Below are 19,368 nucleotides of genomic sequence, written 5' to 3' on the forward strand. Positions count from 1 at the left end.
GAGGGCATATCATAGTACTAAAATATTTTACTTTTTTTTTTTAAGTTAGCAAGTTTTGTACCATTCAGATGGAATAATATAATAATAAATAAAGAGAGAGAGAACTAAAAAAACAAAAAAAATCTGTTTGGTTTTGATTATCATCTCTATCGCGGTCACACTCACGTGACATTGCAGTTCTTTGTCATCATGAAAGTTAATTATTTGCAGTTATTTTAATTATGAATTTTAAAGAATTAGTCCACTTTCAAATTAAATGTCATCCAAGATGTCCATGTCCTTCTTTCTTCAGTCAAAAAGAAATTAAGGTTTTTGATGAAAACATTCCAGGATTATTCTCCTTATAATGGACTTCAATGGCCTCCAGACGGTTGAAGGTCAAAATTACAGTTTCAGTGCAGCTTCAAAGGGCTTTAAACGATAGACCGCAACTTACGAGAAAAAAAAAAAAAAAAAAAAGGTGAAGGTGTAGGACATTCAGTGTAAGCCTTTTGAAAAAAAACGGAAGTGCGTTCTGGTGGAAGCACTTGCAAGGCGATCATTTGCGTTTATAAAAGCATATACATTTTAATTTTTTTTTAGAAAATGGCAGATTGTTTCACTAGATAAGACCCTTATTCCTCGTCTGGTATCGTTTAAAGCCCTTTGAAGCTGCACTGAAACTGTAATTTTGACTATCAAGCATTTGGAGGCCACTGAAGTCCACTATAAGGAGAATAATCCTGGAATATTTTCATCAAAAACCTTAATTTCTTTTCGACTGAAGAAAGAAGGACATGGACATCTTGGATGACATGGGGGTGAGTAAATTATCAGGAAATTTTAGTCATATCTTAAAATATATCAGTGCCTTTGTTTCGTCTCAAGATGCACGCCATTAATTTTTTTTATTTCTAGGGCACGTTTATAAAAGCTACTTAAACGGTCATAATTGAACTAAGGCCTAATCCTGGCTTAATCTAAGCCCTGTCTCTGAAACCAGGCCTTAATAAATTGTAATGAAATTAATAAAATAAAATAACTAAAAAATAATTCATGTATATGACATTCAATTTTCAAACCCTCAGGCTACACATACTCACAGAAATGCATGAAAAACCTTTTCTTGTTCATAGAAGGTACATTTTTGTAATACTGTAAATAGCAGCTGAGCAAAGCAGACAGCGACAAAGGCGCTCTTCTTTATCTAGTGTTTTTTCAAGCCCTCTTCCGAGACTTGCCATGTTCTTTCTACAATGCCTCCTGAAGATGCAAGCTGACTCACATGTTCTGTCTTTAGTCCCATTTTAGATCTTGAACACAGTATTGCTTAAGTTAATATCATAATTCTTTCATGAAGGCAGTGCTTGAAGGCGGCCTCCCGACTCAACATGGGTCTCAAACTCTAGTTGCCTGTTACAAAAAAAAAAAAAAAAAAAAAAAACATATTTAGTAGACTAACGACACCTGAGATTTATTCCTTGAGAAATCCCTTTTTTCCCTTGCATACCAGCCACTACATGGAATTCACTATATAGCAAATTGTAAACAAGCAAACAAGCGAGAGATTGCGGACACAGTAACTGTCAACGCACAAACAAATCCAAACTTTTTTGACAGTTTCAAGCTTCTAGGCTTGTCGTCACCTAGCCTAGCATTGTTTATTTTTATTTTTTTTATGCCTTTGGGGAAAAATTTATATACTAAGCTACAGTATACAGCACAACATTTAAAGCCAAAGCAAATTGCAGAGAGCGAAAAAATTATTTGTTGGCTGAATTTAAGGACAAAATATTAACAGATCCCTGTTTTTAAATAATATATAAACCACCATTTTATTTTATTTCTCATCATGTTTGTCTAGACAACATTCCATGTCTGTATTCTGTGGTTATTTTGGATAGAGACTAACTCAAAAAGAAAAAAAAAGAAAAAAGAAGATTTCTGAATACTAGTTCCCATTTTCGAAAAAGTGGTCTGTCATTTTCATTCAGCTGTACAGAAGCTAAAACATTATCTATCACTTCACTCAAGCAGATGTAAACAACACAGCAGACTATTTGACAAAACCGATGCCATCAGGAGAAAACGGTTTCAAATCACAGCGTGTCTGTAGCCTTGAACAAAATAACACAATGATCATGAACAAACATGAATATTGACTTTCATCACAACATTATGGTGGTCACAGCAAAAAAAAAAAAAAAAGATAAAGATGCATGCTGAGTTTGAGGCGCTCACGAACAAAATGCATGTTTGAATGTCCTGATCTTATTTCCTCTCACTCTCCCATCCCAATTCAAAAAAGACTTTGGCTGCTTTTTTCTCATATTTGCGGCTCTTAATTTTTGTAATCAATTGCAAAAAAATAAAAAATAAATATGCTGAAACTGGACAATTGTATCCCTGTATCAGCTTTTATTGATTCAGATACACATATTTTCATTAAATCCTGCCAAAGCTTTGGACAGACTCTGCGTTAGCAGATGTTCTTTGTCCATTATTTAAGCTTAGCTAATTTATTTTGAATTAATCAAAATAATCAATATTATTTAATCAATTTTAGCTTCCACTGTGTATTATACTTGCTTACTTTCTCATGAAGTGTATTATATAGATTTTTATAACTAAAAAAACAATTTTATTTATTTTTAATTAAAGAGCCAATAGGAGTACAGAAATTAGAGAAAATGTATAAATAAAAATAACAGTAGTCATTTATATATTATTCCAATTAAAATAAAAGTAATTAAAAAGTAATTAATAATAATAATTGTATTATTTATCCAACTTATTCATTTTTATTTCAATATTATATTCAATTATGTATGATACTTAATTTTTGTGATACTTAATGTATTTATTAATTTTCAGTTTGAAATCCTGTCTCATAATATTCATAATGAGGGGAAAAGACAAAAAAGTTTAAATTAATTAAATTAATAAATAAAAATTAAATAAAAATGAGAATAAATAGATAAAATAAAATATTAAAATAAATGTAAATGCTGAATTTAAAAAATATAATAAAAATAAAACAGAATGAGCCAAATATATATATATATATATATATATTTTTTAAAGGAATAAAAAACATTGAGGCAATATGGAAGAAGTTGCTGATGGAAGCAGAGAGAGACTCTGCTAGACTTCGCTGCAGTGTGCCACCTGGCTGCACAGATGACTGTCCACATTTCCTGTTTCAAACTTGGCATTTTCTGAGAGAGACCTGCCGAACAGCATTTAGTGTGACGAAAGGTTGTAGCTAAACATCAAACAATTAGCAGGGTCTTATTTCCACTTTAAAGCGCTCCTGCCAGTCACAACAAATCTAACCTTGTAAGCCCTGTGACAGCAGTGCAGATCAAGGCTATTTTATTTTCTCTGTTTTCTGTGATCTTGTGGCACGACCACGTTTCCCTGCAAACAAGAGATGAACTACTACAAATATGAGCTCTGCCAGAAACACTCTACGCCATCTCCAGAAGAAACCGAAAACTCTCATTGAACAAACAGTGCTGCAGTCCGGCTGTTATGAAACAAACCGGCTATTGGTTCAAAACGGAAAACATTTATGTCCACAAAAGCCTCTGTACAGTTCTCTGTAAATGTAGCTATTTTCAGTTAGTAAAATAATCTATAGACATTGTAACACGTCCTTGGTTTGGTAAAAGCTAGGAAACATGACCTAATGCATGCTGAATTGGCTAGATTTGATTTCTGTTGCCATAGCAATCAGTAAAGCGCCGAAGGCTGTGTATCTGGATGGTGAGAGCTGCAAACACAGAGGGAGCTCTGTGCATTCTGAATATGTCTCTCAGTTGTGTAATTTTCTCATCTAAGAGATCTGCGGAAAGATCCAGAAATGAATTAGGGTCCTACAAAACTGGTTTATAATTTGCATAACATACTTACTTTCAAAATTGACAACTCAGTGAAATGCAACTAGTCAAGTAATCAGTGACACAAAAAAAAATAATTTAAATTTTAATACATTTAATTAATTAAAAATTAATAAAAAAAATAGTTGTTGGAGCTAAATATTATTTTAATGGCAGTCCAATTGAATATAAATATTTTTCCAAACAAAGCTTAATTTAAAACAAGTATTTTTAATTTTCAACCCAGTGTGCCCAGAATTTTCTGTTTCAGCCAATAAGCTTCACTTCAGTGCATCACTACTTCTATTTATATATAAAAAAAATAAATAAAAAAAAAGGTAAAAGGAAGCAAAGATCAATGCTGGCAATTGGCTCCATCAGAGACCACAGCTGGTATTAAGCTTAAATCATTACCACTACTGAGACACCAAAAAAAGATGGAAAGAGATAATGGTTAGGTGATGCTGAGGATGACAGCGCAGTCATGACCAGTGTGATGGACCTGGACCAGTGATGACCAGTCGCACCTATTTGCATTGAAGATGCAGCAAAAATATTTGGAGGAATAAGTGGGAATTAAGTGGGTTCAACAGAGTCCAGTCAGCAGATAAAGGCAGAACGCATCCATATTTACAGACAGGCAAATAAGTCTGCATAAACATAAATCAGCCCTTTAGGACAATTTCAATACAATAATAAACACATTACGACTCTTAGACCTCAAGAATTTAGACAGGAACAAAATTACACTCTGTTTGAAGAAAGAACGATGAAAAGTTTCCCAGAGATATGCATGCAAGCAAACTGTGGCATAATCACATGCAATCAGGAGATATTTGATGTTTAAAGGTGCCATCAAATATTTTTTTACAAGATGTAATGTAAGTCTAAGGTGTCCCCTGAATGTGTCTGTGAAGTTTCAGCTCAAAATACCCCATAGAGTTTTTTTAAAAAAAATTTTTAACTGCCTATTTTGGGGAATAATTAGAAATGCGCCGATTCAGGGCTGTTGCCCCTTTAATTGTTTGCGCTCTCCGCCCCGCCAGAGCTCTCGACTCTATCATTGCGTAAACAAAGTTCACACAGCTAATATAACCCTCAAAATGGATCTTTACAAAGTGTTCATCACACAGCATGTCTAATTGCGTAAGTACAGTGTTTATTTGGATGTTTACATTTGATTCTGAATGAGTTTGATGGTGCTCCGTGGCTAAAGCTAACATTACACACTGTTGGAGAGATTTATAAAGAATGAAGTTGTGTCTATGAATTATACAGACTGCAAGTGTTTAAAAATGAAAATAGCGACGGTGTGTAACTTTAACAACATTTAACAGTACATTAGCAACATGCTAACAAAACTGCTTGCTTACCTAGTCTGATGATTCGGCTGTGCACATCCAGACGTTAATACTGGCTGCCCTTGTCTAACGCCTTTCATAATATTGGGAACATGGGCTGGCATATGCAAATATTGGGGGCGTACACCCCGACTGTTACGTAACAGTCGGTGTTATGTTGAGATTCGCCTATTTTTCGGAGGTCTTTTAAACAAATGAGATTTATATAAGGAGGAAACAATGGTGTTTCAGACTCACTGTCATTTCCATGTACTGAACTCTTGTTATTCAACTATGCCGAGGTAAATTAAATTTTCAATTCGATGGCACCTTTAATGTACAGTTGTGAGGAGCTGTTTAGCCCAATGAGATTTTGAAGTGGATGGGGCTACCAGGAAAAAAAGGAGTCAACTCAGGATTGGTTCACACTTAAAAAAAAATAAATAAATAAAAAATTCAGACGGATACATAATGGGAATTTTTTTTTTTTTACAAAATATAAAACACATTTCATGTGTTGTTTTCTTGTTTAGACTGCAAAAAACTAAACAGAATCAGACAGATTTAAGACAAAGATTCAGACAAAAAAAATGTGGACAGCTAGTTAAGACAAAAACTTATTTAGATGCAAGAGAAAGTTTTTAGCACATCACTTTCTTGCATCGTGCCCGTGTAGCCAGACTGTCTTTGTTTCTTTCCTGAGGGTGAATGTCAGAACTGCCGTAAGCTATTCGAAGGTGCATCTAAAATCAGGCATCAGGTAAAGTAATAAGTTGGAAACTAAATAAGGCGTCTCACTCAAGTAATTGGGTGTCCAAGAATAAGAAGAAGGGACATTCATAATGGATTAGATGGTTGGGAACGTACGAGCAGTGTTGTGTATATGTGAGCGAGAAACTCAGGTAAAAGCCCAGAGGAAGCAGTCCTGCATCCACCAGCTGCTTCTTCTGATTTCACGCTTCATTGGCCTCATTAATGTGGAGCTGAACCGCACGCCTGTGGAGACAACCGGTGAGATTAGTCTTTCCCGCACTCCTACTCCTACTCTCTCACTTTTCCTAACGGCGTCTCTCACACATCTGCCTTTCTCAATCTCTCTCCGTGGACACACTGGTGCAAACTTTCTAGAGGAGAAACTGTGTTTGCAACCCGCAGAGAAGATCAGGGGAAATATGAGCTACACACATGCAGCATTGGCCCTTATAACAAGAGTTGGAGAAAGATCATGGTTACGAACTCAAAAACACCTGCTAAGAAACCACTCTAAAAAGACACCATACATAATATTAAGCCATAGAGAAACAGCCACAGTGTTAAATCACAACTAACCGTGTCCTTAAAGGAATCACCCAAAAATTAAAATGTCTTCATTATGTCTCTATGGAGAAATGGAAAATGATATTCAGGAATCAGGGCTGACACACGATAAACATAAAAACTCAAAAGTACAAAAGACGTTTTTCTGGGAGACACCAGCTTTGTCTGCACAAATAATTAGGAACTCCTCCTTTCGCAAGTCCATGAAAATACAACAGGGATAGATAGAATAAACAACATACATACACACACACACATATATTTTTTATATTTTTTATATTTTTTATATATATATATATATATATATATATATATATATATATATATATATATATATATATATATATATATATATATATATATATATATATATATATATATATATATATCACATTCTAATTTCATCTCATTTGGTCTGTCAGCACATAAAGTCACACTTGACCCCCAGAGAATGGGGAAAAACCACTTGTCAGGAATCATTTTGCAGTAATGAGCATTTTCTCAAGACATTTGACGGATCAATAAACTATGTTGCTTTTCTTTACGGGGGACTTCACTAAACAAACCGCGAGGAAACCAGAACAGCGTTATCGAGCAGGAGTCTTGACATGATGCTGACCAATGAAATAAAAAAAATAAAATCTTCAACCATGACGGTACAGTGGATGATTCTGAAGTGCAGAGCAAAAACAGAATTTTTTGTCAGGGCAAGCATGTCAAGCAATGCAATGAAAGCGAAAACGAAGAGTGGGTGGCTCTTTTCAAGCATAAGCACTCCAGTTAGCAAGAAAGTTGTTCTTTGTGGTTAAATTGCACTTGTTTAAAAACCAAAAGTAAATGGCAACATGGCGGATGTAATATGTATTACACATTAGGGATGTGCGGGATTATTCCACTAGTCAACTAAAAGATAATGCTACTGCTAGTCAACATTGGAAATACTAGTCGTTGAAATATTATATATATATATATATATATAAAACAAGTAAATATATGCAAATAACAAATATTATATTATATAATATATATATATATATATATATATATATATATATATATATTATATAATATAATATTTGTTATTTGCATATATTTATATATATATATATATATATATATATATATATATATATATATATATATATATATATATATATATATATATATATATATATATATATATAATATTTACTTGTTAATATTTACACTTATTTGCTTGTTATACTACCAGTTATGAGGGAAAATACCAGTATGAAATTGTACACCATTTTAAAAGGAAGACATGAATGAAACTTACTTAACAACAACAGATCCTATGTCAATATCCTAACAAACAGAATACCCTTAAAGGGTTAGTTTACCCAAAAATAAAAATTCTGTCATCATTTACTCACCCTCATGTCGTTCCAAACCTGTAAGACTTTATTTAATCTTCGGAACACTAAATGAAGATATTTTTAATAAAAGCTTGCTTAATGGATGAGATTCAATGAGGTTCATTCTCGTGTGTTACGCAACACGTTTGATCATCCACAAGAACTAACGAGGTTTGTTCTCACACTTCAAACAAGAACAGTTGAACTTCTGTTTATGTTCGCTGATCAATGTTTATATGTGAATAAAAGCCTAAATTCAATCTGTTCATCATATAAAGCAATCCAGGCTATTCAGAAATGTTGAACTAAACGGCTCAATTCATATAGATTCGTTTTACGATCTCTTTTTGAAGCAAGAGTTGTGTGGACTGTCAATGGAGGCACACAAATCTCTCAGATATCATTTAAAATATCTTCATTTTTAAGTCTTACAGGTTTCGAATAACATGAGGATAAGTAACTAATGACAAATTTATTCATTTTTGGGTGAACTAACCCTTTTAAATTATGTATAGATGTTTTTAAACAAGAGAGCTGCGTTCATACAAGCGGTGGCTGTGGTAACAAACAACAATATCTTGATTTGCTGACTTTTTTTGGATAACTTTTATTTGAGGAATTCTGTTTATGATATTGAGTTTGTACTTATTGGTCCTCCACTGCTTGTTGATTCACTTGATTTTAATACAAACCCGATTCCAAAAAAGTTGGGACACTGTACAAATTGTGAATAAAAAAGGAATGCAATAATTTACAAATCTCATAAACTTATATTTTATTCACAATAGAATATAGATAACATATCAAATGTTGAAAGTGAGACATTTTGAAATGTCATGCCAAATATTGGCTCATTTTGGATTTCATGAGAGCTACACATTCCAAAAAAGTTGGGACAGGTAGCAATAAGAGGCCGGAAAAGTTAAATGTACATATAAGGAACAGCTGGAGGACCAATTTGCAACTTATTAGGTCAAATGGCAACATGATTGGGTAAAAAAAGAGCCTCTCAGAGTGGCAGTGTCTCTCAGAAGTCAAAATGGGCAGAGGATCACCAATTCCCCCAATGCTGCGGCGAAAAATAGTGGAGCAATATCAGAATGGAGTTTCTTAGAGAAAAATTGCAAAGAGTTTGAAGTTATCATCATCTACAGTGCATAATATCATCCAAAGTTTCAGAGAATCTGGAACAATCTCTGTGGGTAAGGGTCAAGGCCGGAAAACCATACTGGATGCCCGTGATCTTCGGGCCCTTAGACGGCACTGCATCACATACAGGAATGCTACTGTAATGGAAATCACAACATGGACTCAGGAATACTTCCAGAAAACATTGTCGGTAAACACAATCCACCGTGCCAATCGCCGTTGCTGGCTAAAACTCTATAGGTCATAAAAGAAGCCATATCTAAACATGATCCAGAAGCGCAGGCGTTTTCTCTGGGCCAAGGCTCATTTAAAATGGACTGTGGCAAAGTGGAAAACTGTTCTGTGGTCAGACAAATCAAAATTTGAAGTTCTTTTTGGAAAACTGGGACGCCATGTCATCCGGACTAAAGAGGACAAGGACAACCCAAGTTGTTATCAGCGCTCAGTTCAGAAGCCTGCATCTCTGATGGTATGGGGTTGCATGAGTGCGTGTGGCATGGGCAGTTTACACATCTGGAAAGGCACCATCAATGCTGAAAGGTATATCCAAGAACAACATATGCTTCCATCCAGATGTCGTCTCTTTCAGGGAAGACCTTGCATTTTCCAACATGACAATGCCAGACCACATACTGCATCAATTACAACATCATGGCTGCGTAGAATATGGATCTGGGTACTGAAATGGCCAGCCTGCAATCCAGATCTTTCACCCATAGAAAACATTCGGTGCATCATAAAGAGGAAGATGCGACAAAGAAGACCTAAGACAGCTGAGCAACTAGAAGCCTGTATTAGACAAGAATGGGACAATATTCCTATTCCTAAACTTGAGCAACTTGTCTCCTCAGTCCCCAGATGTTTGCAGACTGTTATAAAAAGAGGAGGGGATGCCACACAGTGGTAAATATGGCCTTGTCCCAAATTTTTTGAGATGTGTTGATGCCATGAAATTTAAAATCAACTTATATTTTTTCCCTTAAAATGATACATTTTCTCAGTTTAAACATTTGATATGTCATCTATGTTGTATTCTGAATAAAATATTGAAATTTGAAACTTCCACATCATTGCATTCTGTTTTTATTCACAATTTGTACAGTGTCCCAACTTTTTTGGAATCTGGTTTGTAAATATGCCTATACTGGCTAGCAGTGATTAAAGATAAAAAGACAAATATTTTTCAGGGGCATTCAGTATGGGATTTGACTGTTTAATTCATAGATTAGTCAGTCTATTTTAAAAGGATCGCTTATACAGACTGTGTGTTCTGGGGGTTTGTTAGACTAGTTGGTTAAAAAAAAATCTGTTTAAATGTTAATAAAATTAGTCATGCCGCAAATCCCAACTACACAGCTAATTCAGTGTGTATTGCAGTGTAGTGCAGGAATTCAGAGGCTATAAGGTCTAGGTATATGTGGTGGTAGATGGTGAATTCTGGGACACACACACACACACAGACACACATACACACACACAAACAAACAAACCTCAGATGCAGCAGCAGTTTCCTCTGTACGCTTGGCCTCAGCCTCCGGCCCTCGCAGATTTTGCAGGAATAGGGCGGCTTTCCTCTTGCGCTCAGCCTGAAGCTGCCTCTCTTTAGACTCTTTGGAGGCCTGGGCCAGTTTCTCTCTTGCTGCTGCTGCTAACCGGTCCTCCAGCTTCTGTTTGGCTGGAAAAGAAAAGGGAAGAGAGGTCAGACACACACACACATTTGTCTTGATACACACCATATGCTCTAAAAACTAAAAGCATTGGCAAGTGAGCTTGCGTGCAGAGGCACAGTGAGTTTTTGCTATTAAGCAAATGCAAAATATTTCCAGATAAGAACACTTGTGACTTACCTGGTTTTTGTAAGCCAGCACGCCTCATAAAAACTGCATAGAGCTTAAAAAGCTACAAGATAACTATGCGTCACATTTTAATGTTTCGCATCTACCACAATAAAAATATCCCTACTGACATTCACTCTCTGGTTAGGTGTTAAAGGCTGCCTGGCTAGGGATTGTATAATAGTGTCTCAATTTAGCTAGTTTGAGTAGGCAGGGTACTCATGTATAATTTTTCAGGTTTTGTTCATGGGAACAGAGATAACAAAAGAAAAAGGGGGAAAAAAACAAGTCATTATATTTTACAAGAACAAGAAGAGGGCCCTGTCAGCATCCGCACTAAAAATAGGCCCCCTGCCACGAACAATCACATACAACTCCGGAACAAACACAACTGGAGAGAGAGCAGAGGCTTCTCTTTCATTATGTCTTTGTGAGGAAATAATATTAAGTGTTACAGTGAGAAAAATTTGGGTAGGAAACTTGTGTGAGATGTCCCTTAATCAGTGAAGCCAATTCGCAATTTGGTAGTTATTCGCACAGCCCTGAAACAGAAACAATATTGTAGCCTTGACGTCCTGTTACGATTTAACGTAATCTTCTACTAGTGCACGGCACTGTGTCCTCGCCTTAAGGGGAGGGAGCTTAGAGACAAACCTCAATTAAATGACGAGCAGACGCTCCTAAACAATTTCAGATGTGTTCTGGAAAGTAAATGAATGTACTGTACATGTAGTTTTTAAATGATTCAGTGAGAACCAGAAAAGAACAATTAATGAACGAATCATTTAAATCATTTTGTTAGCTGAACCATCCGACACACTTCTGTCTTACAAAACCAGGAAAGTCATGAGTGATCTGATCTAGTAATATTTTGCATTTGCTTATTGGCAAAAACTAGATCTCAAAAAATTCTATAATATATAAAAAAAAAAAAAAAAAAAAAAAAAATAATATATATATATATATATATATATATATATATATATATATATATATATATATATATATATATATATATATATAATTATACAGGGCTCTAAAACTAAAATTAAAAAAGAAAAGCTAATACAAATTAATAGGATATTAATAAAATAAATCACTTTTTGTTTTTCACATAAAGGCACAATATGTAATATTTTTGGATTAAAATATCCAAAAAACACTAGAACAGTGTTATATATTGTATTGACTTGTGTACTTATATTATCGCAAATGTTTCCAAGAATGTTTAAATTTAGAGAAATAAACAATCTTAACCAGGACACGGACAGTGTATGTGTGTCTACTATCAATGACATCATACCATTGTTACCCTTTCCATTTTTATTTTGTAGAAGCCATGGAAACAAGACGCTTTAATATATTATGTGTTTTATTAGACAGGTGAGCAACTGTTTGGATACATTCAACAACAGAAATCTAATTATTGTTATATCGCCCAACACAATAAGTCTTTATTGTTTACATCTTCTTGTATTGATTTACCGCGAGTACCATGTTTTACCATGCCTAATGTCGATCTAGCTTTCTACAGTGTTCAACAAGTGTCTCATAGTAGCGGCCGAGCAAACAGAGTAGCACTATAACAACTTTCAAAACAAATGTATATAATATGCCAAAAACAGTGCTGCATTACTCCACTTTTTAATGACCGGAGAGAAGTGGCAGCGGTCATCTGCGGCATAATAAAAGCTCCACTGCTCTCGAGCTGTGTGTCGCGCCAAAGTCTCTTTCAAGGAAAGTCTGTTCACTCGACGGCCATATTTCACTCACGAGCACCCTTCTGAAACTTAAAATGATGAATGGGACACCCTACGGTCTCGTGGGCTTAACAGACACGCACACACGGCAGCCACTGTTAGTCCACAAGACCGAAAGTGCATAAAAGTGTATCATTTGGGATTCAGCCCAAGACCAAGTCCTATCTATTTAAATGGGGGAATCCTGAAATCTCAAAAACTAGGCGCAAGTCTCTAAAGGTTTCTATGGGAACCGGAGCTTCTAACGGCAGCTGTAGTGACGCAATGACTTTATCAATCGGTGATTGGCTCTTTTACTTAGAAGGTGGGACGTATTCCGCCATATTGCTCGTTGCAGTTTCTCCCATTCATAACGAATAGATGTGAACCATCTTTCTATATCTAAAGTCTTTGGTTGCGCTCACGCTTGTCTCTAATTAGCAATCGCTCCAGCGGCCTCGTTCAGTTCCAACAGCTTTCAACCACACCCTGCTTCAAAAATCTTAATTCCATTAGCTCATCCATTAATATGATTTCTGCCCGAGCCCTGTCGGACTCTTTTCCACCAGCTGAAGACGTGAAGACAACACCCCCCAAGATTTTGCGAAATCAAGGCGTCATCAAGCAACACCTTTGCTCTGAATAAGTGACTAAAAACTACATATTAGGCCTTTAAGTAAAAAATGACTGTTTTTCCTTCAGAGGTGATCTATTCCACAAGGTATCACGTAAATTTACCAAATTAAAAATTAGCCATTTTAGAACATTTACGTATTACGTATTACAAGACCAGGTAAACTGCTCTGAAATGCATTGAAGATGCAAACAAATCCTGTCATGATTTTATATTACTGATCATCGCTGTCTTTTCTAAGCGCCTGTGCTCATCCTTAGGCAAAGGACTGCAATAACATTATACATGTGTGACAAGCCTTTTCAATGCAACCCACAGCACTTAACACCTGTGATTTAGTTGTGGCATTTCTCAAAGCAATGACTCTAGTAATTTTCTGCTTTTTCCTGCAAATTTCCCCTTCTCTTGCATAATTTCTCATCTACACACTTCAGAAGTCAATGTGCAATTGAGGCTGCAAATAACATTGACAAAATCCAATAAGGATTTTGAAATTACAATTTGTAAAATAAACAGGTAAGCTCTGAGGAAAACTCAAGCGGTGTAAATACTTGCCTCTTAGCTTTTCACAACACACAACTGCAAGAGACAGCAGAGCTTCAACCCAATAAAACTCACTCATGATCATACAAACTCACTCCATTCAGTAAATACACTAAAGGTAATAGATGGACACATGAAAACAGATTGAGTGCCTGCTGAATTGTGCATCTGTGATTCTTTAACAGCTCATCAATACAGATTACGTTCCTCCGGATGGGTCGATAGTCATGCAATCTAAGCTAGTTTGCCACTGAGCGAGGCCTTGTTTGCTGCAGTGCCATTTATTTCACTTCCTTGTGAAGTAAACTTCCTTTTGGGCATCTGGTCTTATTACTGTAATTACCCCTGTGCATTACCGCTCAGTGCTTGGCTGAAGCGTCTGCCGTATGCAGTCCAGTGTCATTGATAAGGTTTAAATAAATTATTTTTTAATGAGGAACAAGAAAACCTACATGTTATAATGAAATATGCATCTCTTGTTAAAGGAATAGTTGACATGAAAATGAAAATCTGTCATCATTTTCTCACCTTCATGTCATTCTAAACTCATATGATTTTGTCTTCCATGGAACCTAAAATACTGAACATCCTCAGCCCTTTTCCACATAATAAAAGTAAATGAGGATTGGAGCTGTCGAGCTCAAACACGCTAAATAAAAAAAGGTATAATAACTAATTCATACGATATCTGTTATTGTTGCATATACTTATTCATTCCCATAGCTGTACCAGGTAGGAACCCACCAGGTTGGGACTGGTCAATGACGTTTGATCATGTCACATTGATGTCAAATGTGTTTTACATCTAAAAGTTGTCATATTTGAATGGGTATGGATGGCAAAGGGCAAGATTTTCTATGAATTCTGACCTAAATTTGAGTCTCATCCAAAATTATATCATAATTCTATCAGTGCTTTTAAGTCATACTGGAGAGGAATCTCTATTGACTTTCATTATATACTGAAAACAGTGGTCAAAAATTCTCCTTTTGTGTTACAAGGAAAGAACTAAAGTCATATTGGTTTGGAACGGCATGAGGGTGAGTAAATGATGCAGAGCTTTCATTTTTGGGTGAACTATTCCTTTAAATACACTATATCATGATATCTAAAATATGATATATACACTACCACCTAAAAGTCAATTTAAAAAAAATTATAATAATAAAAAAATAAAATATTTTTATTCAACAAGGACATATTTAAAAGATTAATAGTGAAAAGTAAAGACAGATTTACCAATAAATGACATTTTAATAGAGTTATTTTAAATTAATATTATTTCACAATATTATTGTTTTTATTGTATTTTTATCAAATAAATGAAACTTTGGCGGGCATGAGAGACTTGACTGAATACATGCGTATTCAGCCCCCCCACCCAAAAAAAAAAAATAATAAAAATTTGCAATCTCACATGCAAACCTGCATGTCTTATTTCCTGTGAAGACACTGTTGGTATTGAGAGGATTGAGAGGTGTCCATGTTTTAACTGTGAAACCTTCCCTTAATTAAGGAAGACAGTTACTGCCGCTGGTGAGCATGGTTCATATGGACAGATCTATTACATTATGGCCCTGGCCCTCGCAGGAGTAATTTAACATGCTGCCAGTCATTGTGATGTGTCAGCGATCAGATCATCCCACTATTCAAAGTCTCTGAGGGTCAAAAGAACAAAGTAGTCTTAGAAGTGCAGTGAAATCTGGTAAATCTTGGCTTAATGTGATCATGATAAACTACTGTTTGTTTTGCAATGTTTCTTATCTTGTTACAGTAAAAGATGTCTAGCTTCTAAGCTTCTGGCCAGTGAGAAATTACATTTGGGCTGCAACAATTACAGTGATGGAAAATCAGCATGAGTTATTTGCGTAATACTCTACAAACTGACTCATCTCTTCTGTATGAACAATTTTTCTGAACATTACAAAAGAACTGCCTTGAAAACAGCAAACAATGAATTCTTTCAATTAAGACATACTTATTTAACTTAACTTATGAACTCTCCAGACAGAGATTCAAAGCTAAAATATGTTATAATGCCTGGCATTTAAAAAGATGGACAATGATCCAGAAAAGATTCTGCCAAAAATGTACAATTCATTTAATGTTCTTCCAAAGACCTTTGACTTAATCATTTGAAAAACATTCTGGCCAATCTTTTCCATTCAATGAAAGGAGACTTCAAGCTCCATTAAAATGTAAATATTATCCTCCGTTCCTTCCTGCCTGCCTGCCTGCCTTTATTCCTTGTGTTTCTTGTCTTCATTCCTTCCCTCCTGCTCTGTTCTAAATCTACATTTCCCTTTTCCTTTCCGTCCTTCCCTCTTCCTGTCCTTAATTTCATCCCATCCTTAGTTCTTTGTTCTTTCTTCCTTCCCTGTTTCTTTTTACTTCTTTCCCAATTTTTTATTCTTCATTTTTTCCTTCCTAAATTTCCTTTTTCCTGTTGTTTGTTTCTTAACCCTTATTCCTGTCCTTCATTTCTCCTTCCTTCCAACATTCCTTCCCTCTTCCTGTTCTTCATTATTTCTTCCTTCCCAGCTTCCTTGCCTTTTCCTGTTCTTCATTCTTTCTTTCCTCCTACCTTACTTCCATCTTCTAGTTCTTTGTTTCTTGATCCTTACCACCTTCTTCCTGTCCTTCATTTATCTATTCTTTCCATTCCTCCTGTCTTACCTTTCTTGCCTTTGTTCTTCCTTCCAACTTTCCTTCCCTCTTCCCATTTTACATTCTTCCTTCATACCTTAATTCCCTGTTCCCGACCTCTGTCCTTCCTTCCTCGCTTACTTCCCTGTTCCCGACCTCTGTCCTTCCTTCCTTCCTCGCTTACTTCCCTGTTCCCGACCTCTGTCCTTCCTTCCTTCCTCGCTTACTTCCCTGTTCCCGACCTCTGTCCTTCCTTCCTTCCTCGCTTACTTCCCTGTTCCCGACCTCTGTCCTTCCTTCCTTCCTCGCTTACTTCCCTGTTCCCGACCTCTGTCCTTCCTTCCTTCCTCGCTTACTTCCCTGTTCCCGACCTCTGTCCTTCCTTCCTTCCTCGCTTACTTCCCTGTTCCCGACCTCTGTCCTTCCTTCCTTCCTTCCTCGCTTACTTCCCTGTTCCCGACCTCTGTCCTTCCTTCCTTCCTTCCTCGCTTACTTCCCTGTTCCCGACCTCTGTCCGTCCTTCCTTCCTTCCTCGCTTACTTCCCTGTTCCCGACCTCTGTCCTTCCTTCCTTCCTTCCTCGCTTACTTCCCTGTTCCCGACCTCTGTCCTTCCTTCCTTCCTCGCTTACTTCCCTGTTCCCGACCTCTGTCCTTCCTTCCTTCCTCGCTTACTTCCCTGTTCCCGACCTCTGTCCTTCCTTCCTTCCTCGCTTACTTCCCTGTTCCCGACCTCTGTCCTTCCTTCCTTCCTCGCTTACTTCCCTGTTCCCGACCTCTGTCCTTCCTTCCTTCCTCGCTTACTTCCCTGTTCCCGACCTCTGTCCTTCCTTCCTTCCTCTCTTACTTCCCTGTTCGTTCGTTCGTTCGTTCGTTCGTTCGTTCGTTCCTTCGTTCCTTCCTTCCTTCCTTCCTTCCTTCCTTCCTTCCTTCCTTCCTTCCTTCCTTCGTTCCTTCCTTCCTTCCTTCCTTCCTTCCTTCCTTCCAAATATTAGCTAACATGTCATTTAAATCTATCATATGGCTTAACTTTAGAGATCGACCGATATGTCAATTTACCGTTATTTTCCCCCGATATTTAAGCATTTTACCATAATTGGATATCGGTTTTGTAATATCGGATTAACCGATAAACGCCACCATCATGTGGGTGTTTTGAGGATTGCGCGCAGGATCACCATTAGAGTGCATCTGAGGGTAGACGAGACAACGGCGTGCACAGGTAAAGTAAACTTAGCTGCTTTGCTGTAATTAGTAAACTTTATTTAACATAACAGCCATTAATGCACAATTTAGATTGAAAAGATCTTAGATCTAAATAGAGACAAGCTCACGGAGTCACATAAGATAATCCGTCAAGATGTAAATTTGTGTGAATTAAATAATACAGCCATGAATGAGCACACGTTGGAAATAAAAGCACTGAATTTAATTCTCTCTCTGTTGTTTATGCTCATCATTAGTCTCGTGAAGTCGTCTGAAATGCAACAAAATACGAAGGTTTGTTATATTCCATTATTCCAGAGAATATTATTCAGTTATTTAACATTATCCAGCAAATTATTTCTCACTCTTTAGCCTATTAAACAGCTTATAAATCTACTAAAACTGTAGTTTAAAATGAAGTATTATATTTCTGCAGTTACGACTTGCTTATTGTTAACATTAGTGTTGCTCCTGATGCTTTTTATAAATAAAATTATTTTTGTAATATGAAGATTAAAATGAACATGAAACACTTTTTTTTTTAAGATGACTGAAAGTTACTTTTGTGGGCTTTATTTATTTTACCAGTTTTTTTGTTTGTTGTTTTTATTTTTTAAACAAAAACAGTTTAGTAACAGTGCACTTTTTTATTTTTTGCACTTTCAGACCCCTCTATTTATTGATGTATAAATAAGATTTGTTTTGTTTTCTATGCAAGGAGAGAGTGATTGTTATAAATAAAATGGTTTGTTCAGCTCAGTGGTGATGTAATCGTGTCAAAAACAGAAGTATAACAGTAAATAAATATCGTTTCTGCATATCGGTTATCGGGCACATAAACACACAAATTATCGGTTCTAAAAAAAAAAAAAAGAAGATCATTATCGGTCGATCACTACTTAACTTTAGTGCACAACTCATATAGCACTTTTTGCTCAAATATGCTCTTTAATAGTTTGGATCAACATGCAGGTAAGTAAATGCTGACAGAATGTTCATTTTAGGTGTACTATTCCTTTAATGAAAATCTTGACATACCTTGTTTGGCTTCTTGCTCTTCCTGGGACAGTACTGGTTTCTTCTCCTCAGTCAAAGGAGGCTGAGGAGGCTCTTTGGCTGCCTCAACCAATCCTATCGCCAACTCTACTCCCTCTTGCACCTCCCCCTTCAACCCATCCTCATCCGAATCGTCGTCCAGCCGCACACGATTCTTCTCCAGAGGCAAAAGGTCATTTTCTTTTGACTTTATGGCGAAGCAGATAGGTGCAAAAGAGGCTGGGAAGTGGGAGATAATAGATATGTTTTATTTGGTAACTCATTAACCGTCCTCAGTACAAATCTACTGCACAGTTACTGTCATTACAGTCAAAGACAGGATCATTAAGTCCAATAGCTCATCTGAATTAACATCAGTGGAGACAGAGGGGTCTATTCACCATGCTAGGTGAAACACCCTGAGCACAACAAAATTAATTAAAACATAGCGAGACGTGACGGCGTTGCAACGTGGGTGCATGAGGACATTCTGACATATAAATGTGGATGACAAAAATGTTCTGAGGTCAGGTGGTGGGGGCGCAGAGCTGCCTTACCTTTAAGGAGCTTGCCCTCATTTTCTTGCTTGCCAGAAGAGCAGTCTGCTGTGCTGTCACCCCCACTGTTGTAAAGCAAGGAACCCTGTGAGGACAGGACGACAGGAACAGAGAGTCAGGGAAGAGAGACAAA

At 36.4% G+C, this 19,368-nt stretch overlaps 1 protein-coding gene across 2 annotated transcripts in view; it reads right to left on the reverse strand.

The window, feature by feature from the left end:
• Positions 1–19,368, reverse strand: part of sfswap (splicing factor SWAP) — a 114,826-nt gene that overhangs the window by 41,137 nt on the left and 54,321 nt on the right. For both annotated transcript variants that reach the window (XM_067375541.1, XM_067375542.1), the window contains exons 11-13: positions 19,236–19,320; positions 18,682–18,918; positions 10,533–10,717 (exon numbers count right to left, since the gene is read on the reverse strand). In XM_067375541.1, coding sequence (XP_067231642.1) covers positions 10,533–10,717; positions 18,682–18,918; positions 19,236–19,320 — 507 coding nt within the window. The remainder of the gene's footprint in view (positions 1–10,532; positions 10,718–18,681; positions 18,919–19,235; positions 19,321–19,368) is intronic.

The sequence above is a fragment of the Chanodichthys erythropterus genome, chromosome 22, assembly GCF_024489055.1.
Source record: "Chanodichthys erythropterus isolate Z2021 chromosome 22, ASM2448905v1, whole genome shotgun sequence".
NCBI classification, from domain to species: domain Eukaryota; kingdom Metazoa; phylum Chordata; class Actinopteri; order Cypriniformes; family Xenocyprididae; genus Chanodichthys; species Chanodichthys erythropterus.